Here is a 23,864-nt window from a genome sequence, read left to right as displayed (position 1 = left end):
GTGTGCATGTGTGTGAAATACTGTTCACTCCTTTTGCATTAGCTCCCAAATAATTGGGGGGGAAAGCATAACGTGGTACTCTGATTTCACCTCTAGGGTCACAGAATAACAGGAGGAAGAGCTTTACAGCTGAACCAGGCCGAGAAATCGTGCATGTGACACTGAAACGTGACCCACGTCGTGGTTTTGGTAAGAGGGAGGGATCCCTGCAGGTGAGGCCCAGTCTGTACCACTTGGCAAAGTGGGGAGATATGTGCTGTCTTCTCTTTCAACTTGTCTACTCCCCATTCCTACCCCTCCTCTCCCAGTTTGCCTTTTCTAGTAATCACTTCTGTTTTTTTTTTTTTTTTTTTTTTTTTTTCCCTTTAAGTGTCCCCAAAGAGCAACGAGGCTTTTGTTTCAAAGTTTTTCTTTTAGGCCTGATACATTTTTAGGGTGCATCTGAACACAATGTAGAAAAAGATTATTTCCCCCAATACCACGTAACAACTTTCCTCTAGTCAGAGATGGAGAGGAAGAGTCAATTTTTCTCACCTCTTACTAGTGATCACCTTCTAAGACCCTAAAACTGTACAAGAAACAAGGTATGGAGACAGGTACTTGATTAAAAGTCATTTCTTTTCTATGTCTCATTATATACTGGAGCAAAATCCAGTACATATTGGTGGTTTGTGTTCCCAGCTGTAGCTGTGCTTACTAACGGAGAACAATCCACTTTTCTCCAAGTATCATGGCAGAGTAGAAAGGATCCTCTATTTGAGGATCAGAAGACCTGGCTGTAACTATCAGCTAATGCCACTTGGTAGCTGTATGATATCGGGGTAATAGCCTAACTTCTTTGAACAGCAAAATCACTAAGTGTCTTATCATGGACTATCATCTTGGATTACAGGTTTTGTCATTAATGAGGGAGAGTATTCAGGCCAAGCTGACCCTGGTATTTTTATATCTTCTATTATACCTGGAGGACCAGCAGAAAAAGCAAAAACGATCAAACCAGGTACATCTTTTTAAATCACGAGAGAGATACTCTTTTAAGAAACCACTCTTTTTTTATTTCCTCTGAAAGATGATTGAAATATTTTATTTTTCCAGGAGGGCAGATACTAGCCCTGAATCACATCAGTCTGGAGGGCTTCACATTCAACATGGCTGTTAGGATGATCCAGAATTCCCCTGACAATATAGAGTTAATCATTTCTCAGTCAAAAGGTATGTTTTAACTGCTCTCAGGAGCTGAAAAGCCTCCTCTGTTTTCAGGAGTACATGACTACTGTGAGGTACTAGACCTTGAAGTCCATGTAAGTCTTTTGTATTGCTTTCCTCATGATATTGGTTTGCAAAGAAGCAGTGTAGTGGCACAAATCAATAAGCTTTGCAATTTCGAGGGCAGAATGGGTGTTGCCATCCATGTCTTTCTGAAAGGGAGTAACCTACTCTAATTCTTTGATAGACAGAGCTGGGTACAACCACTTCCTTTTTTCTGTCAACTCTCCTTGCATGGCAGGGAGGACCTTTTTATTGACACCCAAAGTCCTTGTTGAAAGTGGCTGCTCCAGGATTTCTATAGTTTGGGTTTAGGTATAGGAATCAGATGGGGAGAAGACAGGAACTGTTCTTTGTTAAACTGTTATTTTAGGTTCAGGGGTACACATGTAGGTTTGTAATTACAGGCAAGCTAGTGTCACAGGGGTTGATGTACAGACCATTTCATCACCCATGTGATCAGCATAGTGCCCAATAGTTGTTTTTCTCGATCCTCTCCCTCTTCCCACCCTCCTCCCTCAAGTAGGCCCCAGTGTCTGTGGTTCCCCTCTTTGTGACCATGGGTTCTCATTATTTAGCTCCCACTTATAAGTGAGAACGTGTGGTATTTGGTTTTCTTTCTTTCTTTTTTTTTTTTTTTTGAGATGGAGTCTCACTCTGTCACCTAGGCTGGAGTGCAGTGGCATGATCGTGGCTCTCTGCAGAGTGTACCTCCCAGATTCAACTGATTCTCCTGACTCAGCCTCCTGAGTAGCTGGGATTACAGGTGTGCACCACCACACCCGACTAGTTTTGTATTTTTAGTAGAGACAGGGTTTTTCCATGTCAGTCAGGCTGGCCTTAAACTCCTGACCTCACGTGATCCGCCTGCCTCCACCTCCCAAGGTGCTGAGATTACAGGTGTGAGCCACCTCGCCTGGCCTGTTCTTAAAGCTGAATTTGCATGGCAAGCATGCTGTTATTACTTGATGAGCATGTTCCTGATCAATCTAAGTGTAAAGTATTTTTTTTTTAGTTGTACTTTAGATTCTGGGGTGTATGTACAGATCATGCAAGACTCACACAGGTACATTCATGGTAAGGTGGTTTGTTGCCACCATCCCCCCATCACCTATACCTGATATTTCTCCCCACATTATCCTTCCCCCACCCTCCCTCCCACTACCCCTTCCACAGCCCCCCACAATGGACCTCAGTGTGTGATGCTCCCCTTTTTGCGTCCAAGTGTTCTCATTGTTCAACACCCGCCTATGAGTGAGAACATGCAATGTTTGATTTTCCGTTCTTGTGTCAGTTTGCTGAGAATGATGGTTTCAGGTTCATCCATGTCCCTACAAAGGACACAAACTCATCGTTTTTTCATAGCTGCATAGTATTCCATGGTGTATATGTGCCACATTTTCTTTGTCCAGTCTATCATTGATGGACATTGGGTTGGCTCCAGTTCTTTGCTCTTGTAAACAGTGCTGTAATAAACATATGTGTGCATGTGTCTTTATAATAGAATGATTTATAGTCCTTTGGTTATAAACCCAGTAATGGGATTGCTGGGTCAAATGGAATTTCTATTTCTAGATCCTTGAGGAATCACCACACTGTCTTCCACAATGGTTGAACTAATTTACACTCCCACCAACAGTGTAAAAGTGTTCCTATTTCTCCACATCCTCTCCAGCATCTGTTGTCTCCAGATTTTTTAATGATCGCCATTCTAACTGGCATGAGATGGTATCTCAATATGGTTTTGATTTGCATTTCTCTAATGACCAGTGATGATGAACATTTTTTCATATGTCTGTTGGCTTCATATATGTCTTCTTTTGAAAAGTGTCTGTTCATATCTTTTGTCCACTTTTGGATGGATTTGTTTGTTTTTTTCTTGTGAATCTGTTTTAGTTCTTTGTAGATTCTGGATATTAGCCCTTTGTCAGATGGGTAGACTGCAAAAATTTTTTCCCATTCTCTTGGTTGCCGGTTTGCTCTAATGACTGTTTCTTTTGCTGTGCAGAAGCTGTGGAGTTTGATTAGATCCCATTTGTGTATTTTGGGTTTTTTTTGGCCCTACTTTTGGGATTTTAATTATGAAGTCCTTGCCTATGCCTGTGTCCTGAATGGTTTTGACTAGGTTTTCTTCTAGGGTTTTTATGGTATTAGGTCTTATGTTTAAGTCCTTAATCCATCTGGAGCTAATTTTAGTGTAAGGTGTCAGGAAGGGGTCCAGTTTCTGCTTTCTGCACATGGCTAGCCAGTTTTCCCAACACCATTTATTAAACAGGGAATCCTTTCCCCATTACTTGTTTTTGTCAGGTTTGTCAAAGATCAGATGGTTGTAGATGTGTGGTGTTGCTCCGGAGGATTCTGTTCTGTTTCATTGGTCTATGTCTCTGTTTTGATACCAGTACCATGCTATTTTGATTACTGTTGCCTTGTAGTATAGCTTGAAGTACGGCAGCGTGATGCTGCCAGCTTTATTCTTTTTGCTTAGGATTGTCTTGGCTATGCAGGCTCTTTTCTGGTTCCATATGAAGTTTAAAGTTGTTTTTTCCAGTTCTGTGAAGAAGGTCATTGGTAGTTTGATGGGGATAGCGTTAAATCTATAAATTACTTTGGGCAGTATGGCCGTTTTCACAATATTGATTCTTCCTAACCATGAGCATGGAATGTTTTTCCATCTGTTTGTGTTTTATTTCCTTGAGCCGTGGTTTATAGTTCTCCTCGAAGAGGTCCTTTTCCTCCTTTGTTAGTTGTATTCCTAGGCATTTTATTCTTCTTACAGCAATTGTGAATGGGAGATTGCTCATGATTTGGCTCTGTGTTTTTCTGTTATTGGTGTATAGGAATGCTTGCAATTTCTGCACATTGATTTTTAGCCAGAGACTTTGCTGAAGTTGCTTATCAGCTTAAGGAGAGTTTGGGCTATTGGGTCTTCTAAATATACAATCATGTCGTCCATAAATAGACACAATTTGACTTCCTCCTTTCCTAACTGAATACTCTTTGTTTCTTTTTCTTGCCTTATTACTCTGGCTAAAACTTCCAATACTATGTTGAATAAGAGTGGAAAGAAAGGGCATCCTTGTCTAGTGCCAGATTGCAAAGGAAATGCTTCCAGATTTTGCCCATTCAGTATGATATTGGCAGTAGGTTTGTCATAAATAGCTTTTATTATTTTGTGATAGGTTCCATTGATATCTAGTTTATTGAGAGTTTTTAGTGTAAAGGGATGTTGAATTTTGTCAAAGGCCTTCTCTGCATCTATTGAGATAATCATGTGGTTTTTGTCTTTGATTCTGTTTATGTGGTGAATTATGTCTATAGACTTGCGCATGTTGAACCAGTCTTGCATCCCCAGGATGAAGCCTATTTGACCATGATGGATAAGCCTTTTGATGTGCTGTTGCAATTGGTTTGCCAGTATTTTATTGAAGATTTTTGCATCTATGTTCATCATTATGGAGATTGGCCTGAAGTTTGCTTTTCTTGTTGATCCTCTGCTGGGTTTTGGTATCAGGATGATGTTGGTCTCATAAAATGAGTTGCAGAGGTTTCCCTCTTTTTGTATTGTTTGGAATAGTTTCAGAATCATTGGTACCGGCTCCTTTTTTTTATGCCTGGTAGAATTCGGCTGTGAACCCATCTGGACCTGGACTTTTTTTGGTTGGTAGGCTGTTAATTGCTGCCTCAACTTTAGCCCTTGTTAAGTCTATTCAGGGTTTCAACTTCTTGCTGGTTTAGTTTTGGTAGGGTACAAGTGTCCATGAATTTATCCATTTCTTCCAGATTTACTGGTTTATGTGCATAGAGTTGTTTGTAGTAATTTCTGATGGTAGTTTGTATTTCTGTGGGATCGGTGGTGATATCCCCTTTATTTTTTTATTTATTTATTTCGCATCTATTTGAATCTTCTCTTTTTTCTTTTTTATTAATCTGGTTAGCGGTCTATTTTGCTAATCTTTTCAAAAAACCAGATCATGGATTTATTGATTTTTTGAAGGGTTTTTTTTTGCATCTCTATCTCTTTCATTTCTGCTCTGATCTTAGTTATTTCTTGTCTTCTGCTAGCTTTTCAGTTGTTTTGATCTTGCTCCTCTAGCTCTTTCAATTTTGACAATAGGGTGTCAATTTTCAATCTTTCCTCATTTCTCACATGGGGATTTATTGCTATAAATTTCCTGCTAGATACTGCTTTAAATGTGCCCCAGAGATTGTGGTACGCTGTGTCTTCATTCTCGTTGGTTTTGAAAAACATCTTTATTTCTGCCTTCATTTCACTGTTTATACAGTTGACATTCAGGAGCCAGTTGTTCAGTTTCCATGAAGCTGTGCAGCTCTGAGTTAGTTTCTGAATTCTAATTTGATTGCCCTGTGGTCTGAAAGACTATTTGTTATGATTTCCATTTTTTTGCATTTGCTGAGAAGTGATTTACTTCCAATTATGTGGTCAATTTTAGAGTAAGTGCTATGCGGTGCTGAGAAGAATGTATATTCTGTGGATTTGGGGTGGAAATTTCTGTAGATGTCTATTAGATCTGCTTGTTCCAGTTCTGCGTTGAAGTCCTGTATATCCTTGTTAATTTTCTTCCTTGTTGATCTGTCTAATGTTGACAGTGGAGTGTTAAAGTCTCCCACTATTATTGTGTGGAAGTCTAAGTCTCTCTGTAGGTCATTAAGAACTTGCTTTATGTATCTGGGCACTCCTGTATTGGGTGCATATATATTTAGGATAGTTAGCTCTTCTTTTTGTATTGATCCTTTCACCATTATGTGGTGTCCTTCTTTGTCTATTTTGATCTTTGTTGGTTTGAAGTCCATTTTATCAGAGACTAAAATTGCAACCCCTGCTTTTTTTTGCTCTCCATTTGCTTGGTAGATCTTCTTCCGTCACTTTATTTTGAGTCTACGTGTGTCTTTGCATGTGCGATGGGTCTCCTGAGTACAGCACACCATTGACTTTTTACCCAGTTTGCCAGCCTGTGTCTTTTGATTGGGGCATTTAGGCCATTTACATTTAACGTTAATATTGTTATGTGTAAATTTGATCCTGCCATTTTGTTACTGGTTGGTTGTTTTGCCCATTGGTTGACGCAGTTTCCTCATTGCATCATTGGTCTTTACCATTTGGTTCATTTTTGCAGTGGCTGGTACTGGATGCTTTTTTCTGTGTTTAGTGCTTCCTTCAGGAGCTCTTGTAGGGCAGGTCTGGTGGCAATGAAATCTCTCAGTAATTGCTTGTCCGTAAAGGATTTTATTTCTCCTTCACTTACGAAGCTTAGTTTGGCTAGACATGATATTCTGGGTTGAAAGTTCTTTTCTTTAAGGATGTTGAATATTGGTCCCCACTCTCTTCTGGGTTGTAGGGTTTCTGCCAAGAGATCCGCTGTGAGTCTGATGGGCTTTCCTTTGTGAGTAACCCAACCTTTCTCTCTAGCCACCCTTAGTATTTTTTCCTTCATTTCAGCCCTGGTGAATCTGATGATTATGTGCCTTGGGGTTGCTCTTCTTGAGGAGTATCTCTGTGGTGTTCTTTGTATTTCTTGTATTTGAATGTTGGCCTGCTTTGCCAGGTTGGGGAAGTTCTCCTGGATAATATCCTGAAGAGTGTTTTCCAGCTTGGATTCATTTTCCCTGTCCTATTTTGGTACACTGATCAAGTGTAGATTAGGTCTTTTCACATAATCCCATATTTCTTGGAGGCTTTGTTCAATTCTTTTCACTCTTTTTTCTCTTTTTTTGCCTTCTCTTTTTATTTCATTGAGTTGATCTTCAATCTCTGATATCCTTTCTTCTGCTTGATCGATTTGGCTATTAAAACTTGTGTATGCTTCACAAAGTTCTCGTGCTGTGTTTTTCAGCTCCATCAAATCGTTTATGTTCTTCTCTAGCCTGGTTATTCTAGTTAGCATTTCATCTAATATTTTTTCAAGGTTCTTAGTTTCTTTGCATGGTGTTAAAACATGTTCTTTTAGTTCAGAGAAGTTTGTTATTACCCATCTTTTGAAGCCTGCTTCTGTCTGCTTGTCAAAATCGTTTTCTGACCTGTTTTGTTGCCATGCTGGTGAGTCGTTGTGATCTCTCTGGGGTAGGGGGGGCGCGAGGAGTTCTGTACTTTGATGTTTTCATCCTTTTTGCACTGGTTTCTTCCCATCTTCTCTGAGTGGATGTCCTTTCTGTTAAAGTTGGGGTTATTTCTCCTGTATGAGGCTTTTTTTTTTTTAAACACAGTTGTCAGTGTGCCACTTAAGACAGTCTGTCCATTGTCTGCCCGTGGAGGCGCTGCTGGGCTGCCTCATTCTCAGCCAGGCTGCTGTTCTTCTTTGTCTGGTTTCCGTACTGGTGGGGTTAGCCCCATCTTCCCAATGGTGGGCTCTTTCCCTCTGCTGAGCCTGCTGTTCCTGGGTGGAGGATGTGTTAACTGTGAAACTCTCTTGGGAGAGGGACTCCAGTTGCTGGATCTTGTGGGGGAGGGGCCTGTCTGGTTGTATTCCCCTCCCCGCTTTCAACTCTCCCTTCTGTGGGATGGGCAGTTCCTTTTCGCAAGCTTTCTTGGTATTAGTCCAAATCTCCGCCCTGGTCTGTGCCAACAAGGCACCAGTCTGGCTGGGGCTGCTGGCCTGGGCTGTCGCCCGGGTCTGTGACTCCGGGTGGTTCTCAGCAAGGCAGCATTTTCCTGGTCTGTATACTGCTGAAGTCTCAGAGTGAATTGCTTTATCTACTACTGAGAACCGAGGAGGTGATGCCCTCTAGATCTTCCATGCCTAATAGATCTTCCACTTTCCAGGTGGGGCAGTGCCCTGCCTTGCTTCGGCTGGATGCCTTTGGGCTGCTTTCGCTGCCTTTTTTGGGGGTTAATCCAGCTGTCCTTCTGGATTAAAACCAGTCCCTTTAAAACAAAACCAGTACCTACCTCAGAGACGCAGATATTGCTCTGGTTCTGTCTCACTCAGTGGTAGCTGCACTCCGGATAAGTTTCCTTTTGGCCATCTTCTCCCAGAGTAAAGCATTTTTTAAATGATGCTTTTCTTCATCCTTTGGATAAGAATGAGAGAGCAACAACTGCCTATATCAAAGGATAATATTGTTATTTTTGTTGGGAGCAAGTTTGAGGGGCTTGGAGGAAGTAATGGAGGAGGCTAACATCCCTTTTCCCTAGTTTCCTGGGACCACTGCTGCTTTTTGGTTGAGTAAACCTGTAAATTAACAGCAGATGTCCTGCAAATTCAGGCTCACGATTGCTTCCTCACCCTCCAGGGGTATTGCACAGTTGCCCCTTATACATATCAGGACTTCCTGTCATACCAGCCAGCATTTTCCAGGTCCTAAATGCAGGCACTGCATTTGCCTTGCCTTCTGAACACGATGCACACTCTCTTACTCTTGTACATGTACACAATGCCACGCAGCTCCCATGTCCAGAAGCCATGGAAGGTGGAAGGTGGCCATGCTGGGGTTTCAGCCACACACCCCTTATCCCATGGTTGGAGCCTTCCCAGGAGCTGGCCTCAGCACATCCCCGGTGCCAGTCTCTGGCTTGCTGTCTCTGTCAGGTTTCCCAGCACCACTGCTGTCCTTTCTGTGGTGGTTCAGCAACCCCTGTGTTTTCTTCCATACCCTCTGCTGATGGGAGAAGTCAAACCCTCCCATGTATTGTCAGGAAACACAATGCAGGTGACTGAATCACAATTCAGCATAGTCCAAGGATGGCCTGCTGTGATGGAGGTTGTCAAAAAGTGGCACTCGAGGTCTGCTATTCTCAAACCACAACCTCACATTAGAATTCCAGACAATGGGTTTCCCACAATGGCTGGGAATAAAATGTCCTTTCACTGTGGGGCCCCAGCCATCTGTTGGCAATGCTGCCTTCATCATGGCGGGGTTTCCTCATGCAGCTGGCCACTGTCAGAGGAAGACGTCTCCATGGCGATGCTGGCTGGGTCTTTGTGGCAGAGACTTGACTACCATGACTTTCTTCTATTTGATTGGGTTGCTGTTAAGGCAGCTGGGCTAGATTGGAGGTCAGGATCGGACAGATGAAATGCTCATCATGAGCATCTGTCATGGTCTACAATATAAACTGAGTTTTAGTTACCTAAAGAAAGTCTCGCAGCTCATATGTCTACTAGGCAGGACACCAGTTGCAGCATGGTTTGACTTTTCAATTTGATCATAAGTCCCATCCTCGCCTCTCATGGAGGATGTGGAAGAGAATGAGCCGATGCTAATGATACTGCCAGAAGGACAATGATGGCACAATAAGTGAATGAAATGGCCGGAAATATAGCATTACGAAACAGTGGCCCTGCCACTCCCTGCTGGATACCTTAGATTTGAAGAACTTCAAATCAAATTCATTAAATCAAATTTATTCAAATTTAATTCATTCAGCATGTAAGTTTAGGCACTCCCCTGGGTGGTGATGAGTATATCAAACATAGTAAATCTACTTGTATTCAGGTCTAAAGAAAATCGAACTGTTATGCCTTCCTCCCACATATATTTGTTGAGCAGCTAATAGGAACATATTAACAGTAGACGCATTTATTGAGGGTCTGCCATGTACTAAGCTGTGCGTACATGCGTGTGTGTGTGTGTGTGTGTGTGTGTATGTGAGCCGTATATATATATGAGGGAATATATATTCTCTCATATATACATATATATTTTTATCTTTCTTTTCATATGTAAAATATTTTCTCTATATATAATCTCTAAGCCTCATCAATTCTACAATATTATTGATATTATCTCTACTATGGATACAGGAAAATTGAGGTTGAGATATGTTAAGTACCTTGCCCAAAGTTTTTCTTTTGATTCACAACCTCATGTTCTTTTCTTTGTTCTATGCCAGGTCAAGAGTCAGACACGGGTAAGCAGGAATCAATGTCCCAGCCTTCGCTCACAGGGTTCTGCAGTCTGGTTATTACCAAGCCTCCCAAAAGGACCTGATATGTTGGTTTTTGGATCACACGGTGATTGCAGATGTGCTCAGTGAGGTCCCCAGGAGAGGCTGTGTTTAAGACACTGCCCACATGCTGGCTGTAGGATTTGGGGCAAGATACTTAATCGTTTTGACTCTGTTTTCTCATGTTTGAACTGGATTATGCCTTCCTGGTGGGTCTGCTGAGAAGATGGGAAGATGTCTATATCTTCCTATGTGTATGTACATCTAAGGTGCCCATCACGTGGCCAGAGCTTAATAAGGGAAAGCTGGCCTTATGAACTTGTTTTGAGCCTGTGCATTCATAGTTGGGTCACTTAAGCTCTACCTAGGTTTCTAAATCACATGTAGAATCTTCCCTTTCTCTAATCTAAATGCAACATCTTTTAGGAGGAGCTAAATTCACATTGTTCCCAAGCAGCTATAAAAGACCTCTTGGTCACTGGAGGAAAACTCTGTGCCCACATAGGGATGCCACCTAGAAGCCAGCCTTTTTAAGCTGTTGACTTTTTCTTGGCCTGTTTTTGTAGGTGTTTGCGGAAATACCCCAAATGAAGAAAAGAATAGCACAGCCAATTCTGTGGTCTCCTCTGCAGACATCCTGAGCTTCGGGTACCAGGGAAGTTTGTTGTCACACACACAAGACCAGGACAGAAATATTGAAGAACTAGACATGGCTGGGGTACGGAGCTTAGTGCCCAGGTTGAGACATCAGCTCTCCTTTCTACCGTTAAAGGTAATCATCCTTGGTTCACTTTCTAGATCTGGAGGAAAGAGAACAGGCTGTAGAGCCCAACAGCCTGGCCCCCAGGCCCCTCCTGCCCTCTGTTTATCATGTCAGGTGGATGGAAGTTACTTGGACCCTTTGAGCCACAGCTTCCTCATCTCCAAATGGAAGCAAACGCCTGCATGGCATGGTTGTTGAGAAAAATGTACAGGAGAAGGCTGAGTTCCTAGGGCAGTGCCTGGGTGCAGGCTCTGCGTGGGCGCCTATGGAGTCCTTAGTCATTAATTATAATTGTTATGGTAATAGCAACATGAAGAAGTGGATTGCTGCCATTGGCAAGGCATGGGCAATCAGGCACCTCCTATTCTTGTCCTTGAATTGGTCCTCAAGCTAGGAACTCGGTGGCTTTGCTCTTGACCATACCCTGTGGAAGAAGAGGATGGGACCTGGTGTAGGTGTATGGAGGGCTGTGTGCTCCAGTCCCAGCTCTGCTGTCCTTTGCCATCTCTTTGGACTGTGGGTGGCGTTGTCTCCTTAGGCCCCTCCAAATCCATGCCCCAGCCTCTCCATTCCGCTCTGGGTCCCGCACAGCTGGTGCTCATGGACTGAGTCAGCTTCTGTGTTCTGCTTTGTTCTGCCCAGAAGAAGCCTTGAGAGGAGCCTGCAGTGGTGGATGAGTGAGGGCAGGGTGGCAGTGCTGGGGTCTCAGTGGCACACCTTTCATTCCACTCTCTCCCTGTGCTGACACAGATTGGCTGTGTCCCTCTACGAAGAGTACAGCTCCTATCAGGGTCCATTGACCACTCTCTTCTCTCACCCCTCAGGCTCAGGGGTGGTCACAGTGCCCAGTGTCTCCAGCCCCAGATGCTGAGCTGTTATTAATGGTTTCTCCAAAGGCTGCCAAGACCTTTGAAAACAGGTCTTCCATGACCTCTTCTCTCTCACTCAGGCTGAGTGTATGCCCTTCTCATTCTCGCTGGGACAACTTGCCGGTTGAAACAGGCAGGTTATTGCACCCCTTTCAACCTCATTTCTGTTTTGATGACAGAGGTAATGATGCCTGTCCTCAGTCATGGAAACTAAGGTGCCATGCCCAGTGTTGGGGAGGAAACATTTCTTTTTCTTCTACTCATCTTAGCTTCATCAGCTGAGGCCCCGTAACAGAAGACAGATTAACGAGAGGAAAGCATGCACATGTATTTACTGTAAGTTTTAGGTGACATGTGAGCCTTCATATGGAAATGAAGATCTGAAAAAACGGGTCTCTCTGAGCATGTTTTATAGTGGGCTTGATGAAGAATGGAGAGCCGTGGAGAAATGAGATAAGACACAAAGCAGGATTATGTACACTAGGGGGAACTCAGTGAGGCCTGCTTGTTCATCTTCCTCTCTGAGTCCCTGTGTCTTCCCAGATAAGATGCTCCATTTTTCCGGATATAGGGAGGGTGTTCTCACTTGAGGGTCTTATGCCCTGCTTCAAGGGAAGGTTAGAAAACCTTTCCTAGGTTTTTGGGCCTGCTTCAAAGGAGAAGGGCAAGGGGAGGTCAGAGAAACCTTCCCGCACACGCTGTTTCTCCAATTCCTTCAATGTGCCAAGGTGCCCTATTTTGAGGTGGTGTGTCTTGACGCCTATCACAAGGATCTGGCATGCAATAAGTCACCATGAATGTCAGTGCCTTCCTATTTGGCCATGGTGCTCACCTGGACAGCACATCTCATGAAGAATTGGTTGCAGGATGTTGGCGGAAGAACAATAATAGTAGCTGCCATTAATTGAGTGCTTATCTGTGTGCCACGTAGTGTCCTGAGCACTTTATATGTGTTAGCTCATGGAAACTCCATGGTAACCCAATGAGATCATTCTTATTATCAACCCCTTTTATAGGTGGCAGACCTGAGGCACAGAGAGCAAAGCAGCACGCCCAAGCTCTCTCAGGGAGCAAGTGACAGAGCCGAGACTGGAATCCAAGTGACTGGCCTCCAGAACCATAACCTTCACCACAGGCCTTCCTCTGGGAGGTCCTCTGTGGTAGAAAGCAGGGCAGAGAGGCCTTCAGGCTGGGGCTTCTTTGGTGGCAAACCTGCGAGCTGGTTTCCTGGGCTGGGAACAGTTGAGGGGAGCAAGGGAGCTCTAAGGCCATGCTGACCATGGTGCAGGTTGTAGGACCCAACCCAGACAGTGCAGGCTTTTCTGGGTCACATGGCCAGTTTTGTGGCCAGATGACACTGTGCGGCATGTTGGAGTTTACATTCTTACTTCAGATCTCACCCTCAGCAGTTGTTTTGCTCTTGAATTTTAAAATTTAAACAAAATACCTTGCCAACCATGGGGTACGGAAGGTCTCTGGAAGAATCGAGGCTTCGTTGTTCAGCTTCCTCCAGCTTATTTTCTTGTGTGTTACTAGAATATTCTGATGTGCATGGTGATTAAAAAGCACTAAGTAAAGGGAGCAGATGGGACAAAAGATCCCATCTTCTAGGCATAGGGACAGCGGAACATGAACAGTGACCCAAGGCTTCTCTGCCTAGAAATGGTGTCAGCCCAGTCCAGCACTCCCTCATCTTCCTCTTGCCTTGTCTGAGGTCACATGGCGAAGTTCTGATAAAGTTGGAAATGAATCCCCTGCTGGTCTAGTCCAAAGCCCAAGCTTTCTGAGGTGCAATGCTGCCTATTCCTGAGAGCAGGTGAGAGCTAAGAGGTGCCACCTGCCTTCATCTCTTCTTTATTTTTGTTTGTTTATGGCAGGGCCCTGGTTCTTCTTGTCCTCTGTCACCTCCAGAAATCAGTGCTGGTGAAATCTACTTTGTGGAACTGGTTAAAGAAGATGGGACACTTGGATTCAGTGTGACTGTAAGAGTTTTTAGGACAGCTTGAAAAGCAATTAATAAGATGTCCCTCCAGAGCCTGGGTGGACATTTCACTCAAATGGCAACCTCTGACAGTGTGCCCAGCAAAGTGTGCACAAGTGCATGGGGTGAATAAAGAAAGTCAGCGGGGTCCTGCATTGGGGGATGAGTTCAGAGACAAACAGAGAGTGAGTAACCTCAGGCTGGGCAGGGCATGCACTAGGGAGCTCCAACCACATGGGGATGCAGTGTGGGCAGAGTTGGGGGATGTGTCCTGCCTCTGAGGTCAAGCTGGACTGCAGAGAGAGGGAAGCAGAGTTGGGCTTCTGGGACAGAAGCTAAAGGGGAGAAGGACAGTCCACTGTCATTCAGCACAGCATCAGTGTAGAGTCTTTTGCTCAGACCTCCCAGGGCCAGACCTCCATAAGGACTGGCACTTTGCATTTGGTCTCTGAGTTCTACCTGGTAGACCCTTGTGGAGGGAGATCACCTGTGTAACTGTGATTACCCAAGAAATTGGGGAATGGTACACACAAAGCTGGTGAAAATCCAGTCGGAGGTTGGAAGGTGTTGCTTTTATTACTGAGCATTGAAAGTGATCCGTTCCCTTGACAGCCTGGAATGGGTCTAGATATCAGAAATGTCACTGTTGGATTTAATTGTTGATGAGAAATAGAATGGCACTTCCCATCAAAGTAAGGAAATGCTATGGCTGAGTAAAATTTCCACAGGAAATTCAAGACATATGTGGATAGAGGGCATCCTTTGCTTTCCCCTGTGATAATGCTGTGCACGTGGAGCAAGGATATATGTTTTGTTGTACCCTAAGCTTGCAATGGAACTTGTCATCAGTAGATGATTTTAAGGGACCAAGTAAGAAACCAAGCAGTAAGGCTAATGAATCCATGTAGAGTGAACAGGCTGTTACCAAATATGGTCAATTTATTCTTGGCTTGGGGTAACAGCCTTATCAGACACCAAATATAGCTATTTCTCATCCAAAAAGCTCACTAAGTTTTGGGTTATTCACAAATATATATTTGCTGAGAAGAGGTTGGTGGTTTCCTTTGGCTGGCAAAAACTTGGATTTTCTTTGCAGATATTTAATTTCAAAAATAATTTCTGAAATGTCTCACTCAAGTCCAAATGGCCATTAAACACATGAAAAACACTCAAACCCGGGAAAAGCCACAGGAATACAAATTAAATTAAAATGAATTTTTAAACTTTATATCCACCAGCTTGGCCAAATATAACTGGTGGAATGTAGAAAAATGGTAACTGTCATACAAAACTGGTAGAAATGTGAGTGAGTGTGTCCATATTCACATAGGAATGCAATCTGGCAACATTTATTATAATGAAAAATGCACGTATCCTTTGGCCCATCAAAGCACACAAGACGTGCCAGGCACAAGCCGTCAGGCCCAGAGCCATATCCATCTATGTTGGTTGCTACCTATAGAGAGACAGTGGTGCATCCCATGTGACCAGTTGCTGAGCACCTGGCATGTATCAGTGCCTGGGCTGGGGACATGCCCAGATCTCTCACATAGCTTCTGTTGTTAAGCTTATGGACACCTAATCTTATTGCTCTGTGGAGAATACAATCTAAACAAATGAATACAGAAGACAGTGCCAGTTGGAGGTGAGGTCACAGGATAGAGTGGTGGGCAGGTGGGGACTCCCTTAGCTGGGGAGGTTAGGGAGGCTTCGGGAGGAGGACAGATGGGTGGTGAGTTTTTCATTGTGTTTTTCAGGGTGGCATTAACACCAGTGTGCCCTATGGTGGTATATATGTGAAATCCATTGTTCCTGGAGGACCAGCTGCCAAGGAAGGGCAGATCCTGCAGGGTGAGAGATGGGGTTGCATTGGGAGCTCTGGGCTCTGTGAGGAAAAGAGCCCTGGACTGGGAGGGGCAGCCTCCAGGCCTTGCCCTGCTCCCTTTCTGAAAACTTGTGCAAATGATTGCTTCTCCAGGTCATGCTTTCCTCACCTGAAAAGGGGGTAATAGAACTTGCCCCACCCATTTGATAGGTTGGAGGGTCTGCAGTGGCACACTGGGAAGCATAGGTGATAGAAAAATAGTAGAAGCCTTAAAAGACTTGTATTATTCTTTGGCCTTCATAGGAGAACACACTGCTTCCCTTGGAGGACAAGTGGGCCTCAGTAGCCCTACTCTCACATCCGGGGAGGACACCTCAGCCTTCTCTCTGCCCGTGCTCAGTTCCCACTGCCCTGATGGAAGGGGATGATTTTTACTGGTCTCCAAAACTGCCAGAATTGAGCCAAAAGGAGAATCTAGGATCTTACTCATCTCCATCTCTTCTGGAATTCTGGTGTCCCCGAAATCAGCCATGTCTCCCTGACCTTTTTTGAAATAAAAAAAAATACATCCTGGAGATATAAATATCTAAGTGACTTGAAAATACTTTCAAAAACGGTTTCACAGGAAAACAGGAGGAAGGATAAGGTTGAACATAGCTGGCTCAACCATTCTGTGAGCCAATAATAGAAAGGCTTTTATATCCTTGATCTGTGATGTGCCTGAGAAGGAGGGAGCGAGGCTGCTCAGAGAGGCAGGATTCCTGCTGACTCCAGGGGGATGCCTGGTACCTCTGCTTCCTGTCCTGCTTCTCCAGGCTGCATGGAGGGGCACCAGACAGTGGCCTCATGGAAGGGAACTTTCTGCAGCCCCAGGTGCCAGGTCATGACATCACATCCATCCCTTTCCCAGGTGACCGGCTCCTGCAGGTGGATGGAGTGAGTCTGTGTGGCCTCACCCACAAGCAGGCTGTGCAGTGCCTGAAGGGGCCTGAGCAGGTGAGTGGACCATTACTGACCAGCTTCCCTTCCTTCTGGAGCTTTCCTGGACAATATCAGAAGCTGAAATTGCCTCTGGGTGGGAGGGAGGCAGGCAGGAAACAAGACTTTTTCTTTGTTAGTTTTTTCTATTCTATTTCTTCTGCTTACTTACTCTCACTTTTCTGTAGGGATGTGAAAGCCAGGAGGTAGCAGACAGATGTTTCCAAGTAAAAAAAACTCACCCCCTGTAGACAGCCGTAGAAACTTACTGGTGGCTTGCCTGGATTCTGAGAATCAGACAGTGGAACAGAGGAGATGGAGTGAAGCGACCGCTCCAGCCTGGCTCTGTCTGCCCCAGCCCTGCTAGCCCTGTGTCCACGGGCTCTTGGGCCTTCTTACCTCCCTACCTTTGATAGGATGACCCCACCCTGCTCCCTGTTCATGCCATTCCCCCCACCCTGTGTGGTGCCCACCAGGGCCTGAGTCAGAGTACCCTGGGGTTCTTTTCCTCACAATGAGGTAGGAATTCAGGATGCCAAGAGCAGAGCCTTTCATCCTTTGTGTCCCCTTTATTCTCTGCCCCACAGTAACTCAATGTTACCCTACTGTGCCAAGTCCTCTGCCTGAGGGTAGGTGCCTCTAACTGCCCTAGTGTTCTGGGCCACAGAGGTGGCATCATCCTCTCTTGGCAACTAAAGAGTCAACAGAGACAGGAAGGATTCCCGAGGGACCTTCCAGCAAGCTGTGGGGCAGTGTTCTGGCCACTTTTTGCTTTCTTTCCCAAAGTGGTCTTCTGGTGTCTGGTGACATTTGCTTATATTAGTGACTTTGGTTGACCTATCTTGAGAACAGAGCCATAATTTATTGGCAGGCGTGCAGGCAGGGTCCAGTGAGCCAAGGTAACTGGAACTTGCCACAGCCCAGCGGGACACTGGCAGTGAGAGAGGGGGTAGCGCAGGGGTAGGGGTGGGGTACTGGGGAGTTGTTACTGTTGGGGAATGTTCACGTCTTAGAAACCTGATCAGGGAGAGCTGGACCACTCCAGGTGTGGCCCCTGGCAGGTTAATGGAGGGGGATGTTCCCTGTTCTGAGGGAGCCAACGCGAGCGGAGGAGTGTTTTAGGAAGAAGGAGGAGGGGAAGCGAGGGTGAGTGAGGGAGGACGATGAGTGTGGCACTGTGTATGTGAAGTGCAGGTACCTGTGTGCTTCCAGGTGCACTTGTCTAATAAGCACTGAGAAATCTGGGCCTAGATCCCAATGCATAGGCTAATGGAGAGGTTCCAATGAGGCTGCTTATTGGAAACATTCGATAATTAAGAAGAATTTGCAGAGTCAAGGGAGTGCCTCCTGGTTGCCATATGAGGTGTAACCTGATTTTGTCCACCGTTCCTTCTAGGTTGCAAGACTGGTCTTAGAGAGAAGAGGCCCCAGGACTACACAGCAGTGTCCTTCTGCTAATGACAGCATGGGAGATGAACACACGGCTGTTTCCGTGGTAACAGCCTTGCCTGGCAGAACTTCGAGCTGTGTCTCAGTGACAGATGGTGAGAGGAGAGAGAATTGAGTGTTACTATTGTCATGTTATTGTGTGCCGCTTTTGAATTGTCGGGTCAAAAGAGAAAGGCAGGAAGGCTTCCTCTGTGTTCTGAAAGGAAAGTGAGCCGTGGGGATCATGCTGAGATCGGCTTTCTCATGGAAGCCCATCTCATGGAATAGGTTTCTGGAAACAAATACATTTCCCCAAAATGATTTCTAGGCATCGTTTTGCCGCCAGCTTTCCTCAGTCCTCTGATCAGCCGCCAGAATGTTCATGTTTGTGTGAGTATTTAGGATGAAATTGAGTGAAAGGGTCATACATTTTCAGATATATTTGACTTCACAGTCCAGCCTAGTCATTTGTAATAAGGTTATCTGAGGAATGACTAGGCAGGTTGGGAGAGGAACGTTCAGGAATCTAGCCTTGTTATTAGCATCATTTTAAAACACAAATGAACCATCAGTTTAGAGGGATGTAACTGCATGTTTTCTGATGGATTGCCCCTCTGCACTTCCCTTGTGATTTTGGTATTTGCCGGGAACACATTTATTTCCTCAATAAGAATGATGTGGACCTTAGCCATGTTTTAGTTCCTTCATAGAGATTTTCTGGTTTTGCTGCAGAAGATGCAAAGCAGATTGAATGCAAGGCAGCCATAGGGTTGGGGTGGGGCAAAGGGGGAACACTTTTGCCACATGAGGCTATTGAGGACTTGAAATGTGACCAGTCTAAATGGATAAAATATATATTGGATTTTGAAGGCTTAGTTTGTAAGAATAAAAAATATCTCATTAATAATTTTTTTTCATATTGATGACATGTTGAACTAGTCATATTTTAGATATATGGGGTTAAATAAGATTATAGTATATTTAATCTGTTTCCTTTTACTTTTTAAACTGTTTTATTTGTTCTTTTTTAATTTGCTGTTTTATTTTAATGTAGTTATTTGAAAACTTCAAAATGGCATTTGTGGTTTGTATTTATAACTCACATGATATTTTATTGGACAGCACTAATCTATAACATCCATAATGTACTCTGTCATAAAAATTAGCAAAAGAATTATTTTAATGTAAAAGAAACAATCCATCTACTTGATAATTTGCATTTTGAGGCTGGTCAATTTCACTTGTAATCTACTGAAGAATTTGTTTTTATCAACATCCCACACTACAGGTCTTAAGTTTGAAGTCAAACTAAAAAAGAATGCCAATGGTTTGGGATTCAGTTTTGTGCACCTGGAGAAAGAGAGCTGCAGCCACCTCAAGAGTGATCTTGTGAGGATCAAGAGGCTATTTCCAGGGCAGCCAGCTGAGGAGAATGGGGCCATTGCAGCTGGTGACATTATCCTGGCTGTGAATGGAAGGTCCACGGAAGGCCTCATCTTCCAGGTGCTGGGGGCACGGGCAGTGCAGCTCTGTGTGCAGGCTGGCCCCAGCTGTGCCTCTTGCTGGCCTGCCGCTGTAGGGAAAACTCTGGGCTCTCGAAAATCACACCAGCAGCCTGGATTTTAATCACATAAAGAGTAATTAGTGGTACCCTCTCACATTTAATTTAAAATCTCTGTTTTTAAACATCTGAGCTTGAGTCAGCCTTGCTTCTCACTGGGTTCATGAGTGAAGCTGAAGATAAAGCCCTGGCCTTTGTTCAGGCTGGCGCCTCTTCACACACATCCTGGGAGGTGGGCGTGGGGCTGAAGGGACTGGAGTGGGTCCCTTTCCGCTCTCCTTCCCATTTCTCTACTAAATTTACAGGTTTTGATACATTATTACACTGATTGTCCTGCCTATGATCTAAAATGTAATTTAAGAAAAAGAGAGAGTAATGAAATATTGTATATATTAGAGTCCTGGAAGAAAATTGAGTCATTTGAGGAACATTTAATAAAGGTGTGGGCAGGTTGTTAGGAAGCTCAAGGGAGCATGTTGTGGCCTGGGGCTGGGCAGGGTGGAATGCAGTTACCTTACCCTGAGGCCAAAGGGGATGAGAAAGAGCAGTTTTCCCACCCTAGGAATGGAGAGCCGGTGGAGGGCACACACTGGCATAAGCTCTCGCCTTGGCTGAGGTTGTAGTCATCCCTTGGCAACCTGAAGGGAGGAATCCTGGAAGCCGCAATGACCTCTGCACCTCCCTGTCTCCGTCTACTGCCATGTTCCCCTAGCCGAGCCCAACAGGAAGCTTCATGCAGCCCTCATAGGTCAACTCCAGAAACACAAAGCAAGATGGACAAAGGGGACAGCGGCTCTGGGCAGGGCAGGGGAGAGGTTTGTAGAACAGCGTATGCTTGGGTTGAAGAGCATACCTTCATCCGTCCATCTCCTGATCCAAGAACCCTTCTCTGAGAACCACTGCTGGGCTGGCAACTCTGTGAGAGACTGAAGACAGAGAGGAGGGTAGCTCATGCAGCCTCAGAGCTCAGGGACAGAAAACACCAGTGATAGCAGGAGATATGCATCCTGTGAGATGAAAGCCCATGCTGCAGTGCTCACACCAGTGAGCCAGGAAAGAAGTGCATCCCTTGGATGTCAAGGACCGGGGAGTGTCTGGATCAGTAGTTCTCAAGTGGGGATCACTTCCCTCTCAGGGGACATTTGATTAAGTCCAGAGACATTTGTGATTGTCACAACTGATGAGTGCTCCTGGAATCTAGTGAGTAGAGACCAGAGACGCTGCTAAACACCCTACGATGCACAGGACGGGCATTCCAACAAGGAATTTTCCAGCCTGAAAGGTCAACAGTGCCAAGAGTTTGAGAAATTCTGGTCAAAATAGAAAATAGAAGCTATCAAGGCAAACTTGAACCCTGGACATTGAGAGGGTGGCCTGGAGCAACATGTTCAGCATGATGGGGGCTTGGGACGAGGGTGCAGAGGGGAGTAGATGGGAGAGAGGGAGCTGAGGTGAGAGACAGTGGCAGGCAGAACCAGAACTGTGTCCTAGGCCTCGGAGCTTGCATTGAGGGCAAAGCAAGTCAGCCAGAGTGTGCAGCAGGGGAAGGACTCAGTTATATCTGCACTGTGGAAAACTATCCTTAAGCACTGTGGAGGGAGGCATGTGAGTGACACTGGTGAAGGCAGGGAGCAGAGAGGCTACTGCAATATTACAAGTGAGAGGTTCCCAGAACCCAAGCTGCACAAAGGTGATACACAGCCCAGCATCTTCCATCTTCTTTGTGGAAGCTGCAGGCCACTGATCTTGGTTCCTTGTACTTTGAAAAGTTAGGCCCACAGTGGTGTCCTCCGGAGTTCTCTGGAGTGAGAAATGGATTAAGGTGCAGGGGGAGGAGCCAGCGCCTGGGACACAGGGGGAGAACATCGCTGCATCCCGGGGATGCAGGCCCGGATCTAACAGTGGGTCTTGGTTTCTCGTAGGAGGTGTTACATTTACTGAGAGGGGCCCCACAGGAAGTCACGCTCCTCCTTTGCCGACCCCCTCCAGGTGCGCTGCCTGAGATGGAGCAGGAATGGCAGGTAGGCTGCAGTGTCTTCTATGCTCTCTACCTGGCTCTGGTTGAGCCCCCCTTTTCTTGACTCTAGTGTCCTAAGAGGGTTTTAGGTAGGTTCAGTGCCACCTCCTCTCACAGGGGCAGGAAAATAGCTAGCTCCCGAACCTCAGTAGGTCTCCTTCCTCTCCCTCATTCTGCCCCTCCCAACATTTGGGTCTTACTGTAGATGTTTACATGTTTAGACTTTGGCTGTGAAACTTTTAGGGCCAGGCTCTCTGGAAGCCCAGGCATCAGAGAGGCGGGCCCGGGAGGAAGGAGAGTAGACAAGAAGCAGACCAAGGGCATTTCCAATAAGAATTTCCATTCTGGGAGATGAAGTAGAAAATAGGATATATGATTACCCTCCTAAGCATGAAATAGGCATGTGCGGTCTAGTGCAAAGAAGAGAGGCATTGGAATCAGGAAAATAGGGAGTTTTACCTTGACGTCTATATTAGTCAGGTTCCCAGAGAAATAGAACAGCTAGAATGAGAGTGTGTGAGTGTGCGTGTTTATGTATGAAGAGACTGAGAGAAAGAGAAAGAGATTTCTTATAAGGATTTGGCTCATGTGATTATGAGGGCTGGCCAGACCAAATTCTATAGGGTAGGCCAGGAGGTCAGAGACCCAGGGAAGAATTAATAGAGAAGATCAAGCCCAAAGGTGATCTGGAAGCAGGACTCCCTCCTCCTCGGGGAGGTCAGTCTTTACTCTTAAGGCCTTCAGCTGACAGCATGGGGCCACCCCATTATGAAAGACAAGCTGTTTTACTCAAAGTTTGCTGATTTAAAGGTCAAATCACATGTAAAAAGAACACCTTCACAGTGACGTCTAGATGGCGTGTGACTGCTTATCTGGGTACCATGGCCTAGCCAAGTGACAGATACAATTACCCATTACCATGCCTTCTTTGGAGTCCCTAGGAAACAGATTTTGCAGCAGTGATGTGAATGCAGAAGGTTTTATGTGGCCTGAACTTGAGAACATCCTGTGAGGGTGACAGAAGTGGGGTGGGGCAGAAGGAGAGATCAATATGCAGGTATAACCAGAGCCTCAGCTGATCCTGGAAAGCCCTGGAGCAGAGATGGCCCCTTGGAGTTTCCCTGAATTGGGGCAAGAGAACCTGTGCCTTTGCATACTGTCTTAACCAGCTCTGGGGTGTGAGCTGCCCCAAGGGAGGGGAGATGAGGTGGTGGGGTGAAAGTCTCAGTCCTGGAGGGGATCTGGCAGGTACCTGGATCACCTGTACCTGCTGTGCTGCGTGGACCTGGGGCAGTTCCCTATCCTCTCTAGGCCTCATGATTCCTCATCTCTAGGATGTGGATAAAAATGATCACTTAATTGACTGAGGGTGACACCATCACTAGGGACAATATAAAAAAATTGATGACCCAGATCCTGTTGATGCTTAGACTCCAGAACATCATTTGACATAGCCTCTAGGGAGAGAAGAGCTATGGGAAAGATATCTGAAAGTTGCTGGTTTGGAAAAGAAGGTAGATGACAGCAATTGTGTTAAGAAACTGAACCAGGTGAGAGAGGGCCAAATTTCACACACACAAATTCAGGCCAAGGTGCTGGGACCCTGTGTTTTTCTTGAAATATCTAGGAAATCCCAGGGAAAAATCAGTCTTTCCATTCTGGAGAATAGCCCCTCCGAGAAGAGCCCACAGAAATCTAGCAGGAAGGGTGCGGGTGAGGTATGGTGGGTGAGCTTTCCCTCCTCATATCTGAAGGCCAAGTAAGAGAAGGATTGTGATTTGTCTGGGTGGCTCCAGTGGTCAGGTTGCAGAGCAAGAGGCAGCAGCTCTGAGGAGTAAACATCAGTCCACCAGGTCAAGCAGCTCTGAGGAGGAGGCAGCCATGCCCACATCTGGTGTAAGGGTATTTCAGGCAGAAGAAACGGCATGAATAAAGGCCCTGATATGGGAACCCACTTGGATATTTGAGGGACAACAAGACAACAGGTGTGCTTGGGTCATCATTAATGAAGCAGAAGGAGAAGAAGTTGTAGAGGTGGCAGGGACTGACCCTGGAGGGCCTTGGAGATCAGAGGAGCATGATGCCACCATCCTGAATGCAGTGGGAAGCCACTGGGCTGGCATGCAGGGTTAAGCAGGAAATACCCTCCTCTGTTCTTCAGAGGGATCAGTAGGGTTGCTGGTGGACAGGGACTGGAGGAGGTCAAGCAGCAGTCATTCAGGTCAAACATGACGTGGCTTGGACTTAGGCCATATCAGAAGAGTTGTTAAGAAG

At 45.3% G+C, this 23,864-nt stretch overlaps 1 protein-coding gene across 7 annotated transcripts in view; it reads left to right on the top strand.

Moving 5' to 3' along the window:
- Positions 1-23,864, top strand: part of FRMPD2 (FERM and PDZ domain containing 2) — a 125,614-nt gene that overhangs the window by 88,747 nt on the left and 13,003 nt on the right. For 5 of the 7 annotated variants that reach the window (XM_032266887.1, XM_032266891.1, XM_032266889.1 and 2 more), the window contains exons 18-28: positions 97-189; positions 893-1,000; positions 1,096-1,212; positions 10,115-10,132; positions 10,735-10,940; positions 13,678-13,782; positions 15,539-15,632; positions 16,517-16,602; positions 17,981-18,128; positions 19,301-19,515; positions 21,496-21,594. In XM_032266887.1, coding sequence (XP_032122778.1) covers positions 97-189; positions 893-1,000; positions 1,096-1,212; positions 10,115-10,132; positions 10,735-10,940; positions 13,678-13,782; positions 15,539-15,632; positions 16,517-16,602; positions 17,981-18,128; positions 19,301-19,515; positions 21,496-21,594 — 1,289 coding nt within the window. The remainder of the gene's footprint in view (positions 1-96; positions 190-892; positions 1,001-1,095; positions 1,213-10,114; positions 10,133-10,734; positions 10,941-13,677; positions 13,783-15,538; positions 15,633-16,516; positions 16,603-17,980; positions 18,129-19,300; positions 19,516-21,495; positions 21,595-23,864) is intronic. The other 2 variants (XM_032266888.1, XM_032266890.1) reach the window with 1 other exon arrangement.

This window comes from Sapajus apella, unplaced genomic scaffold (assembly GCF_009761245.1).
Source record: "Sapajus apella isolate SASKATOON/1434 unplaced genomic scaffold, GSC_monkey_1.0 scaffold161, whole genome shotgun sequence".
In the NCBI taxonomy this organism is placed as follows: domain Eukaryota; kingdom Metazoa; phylum Chordata; class Mammalia; order Primates; family Cebidae; genus Sapajus; species Sapajus apella.
Note: the sequence above shows the minus strand (reverse complement) of the source record. Positions and strands in the feature narration are given on the sequence as shown.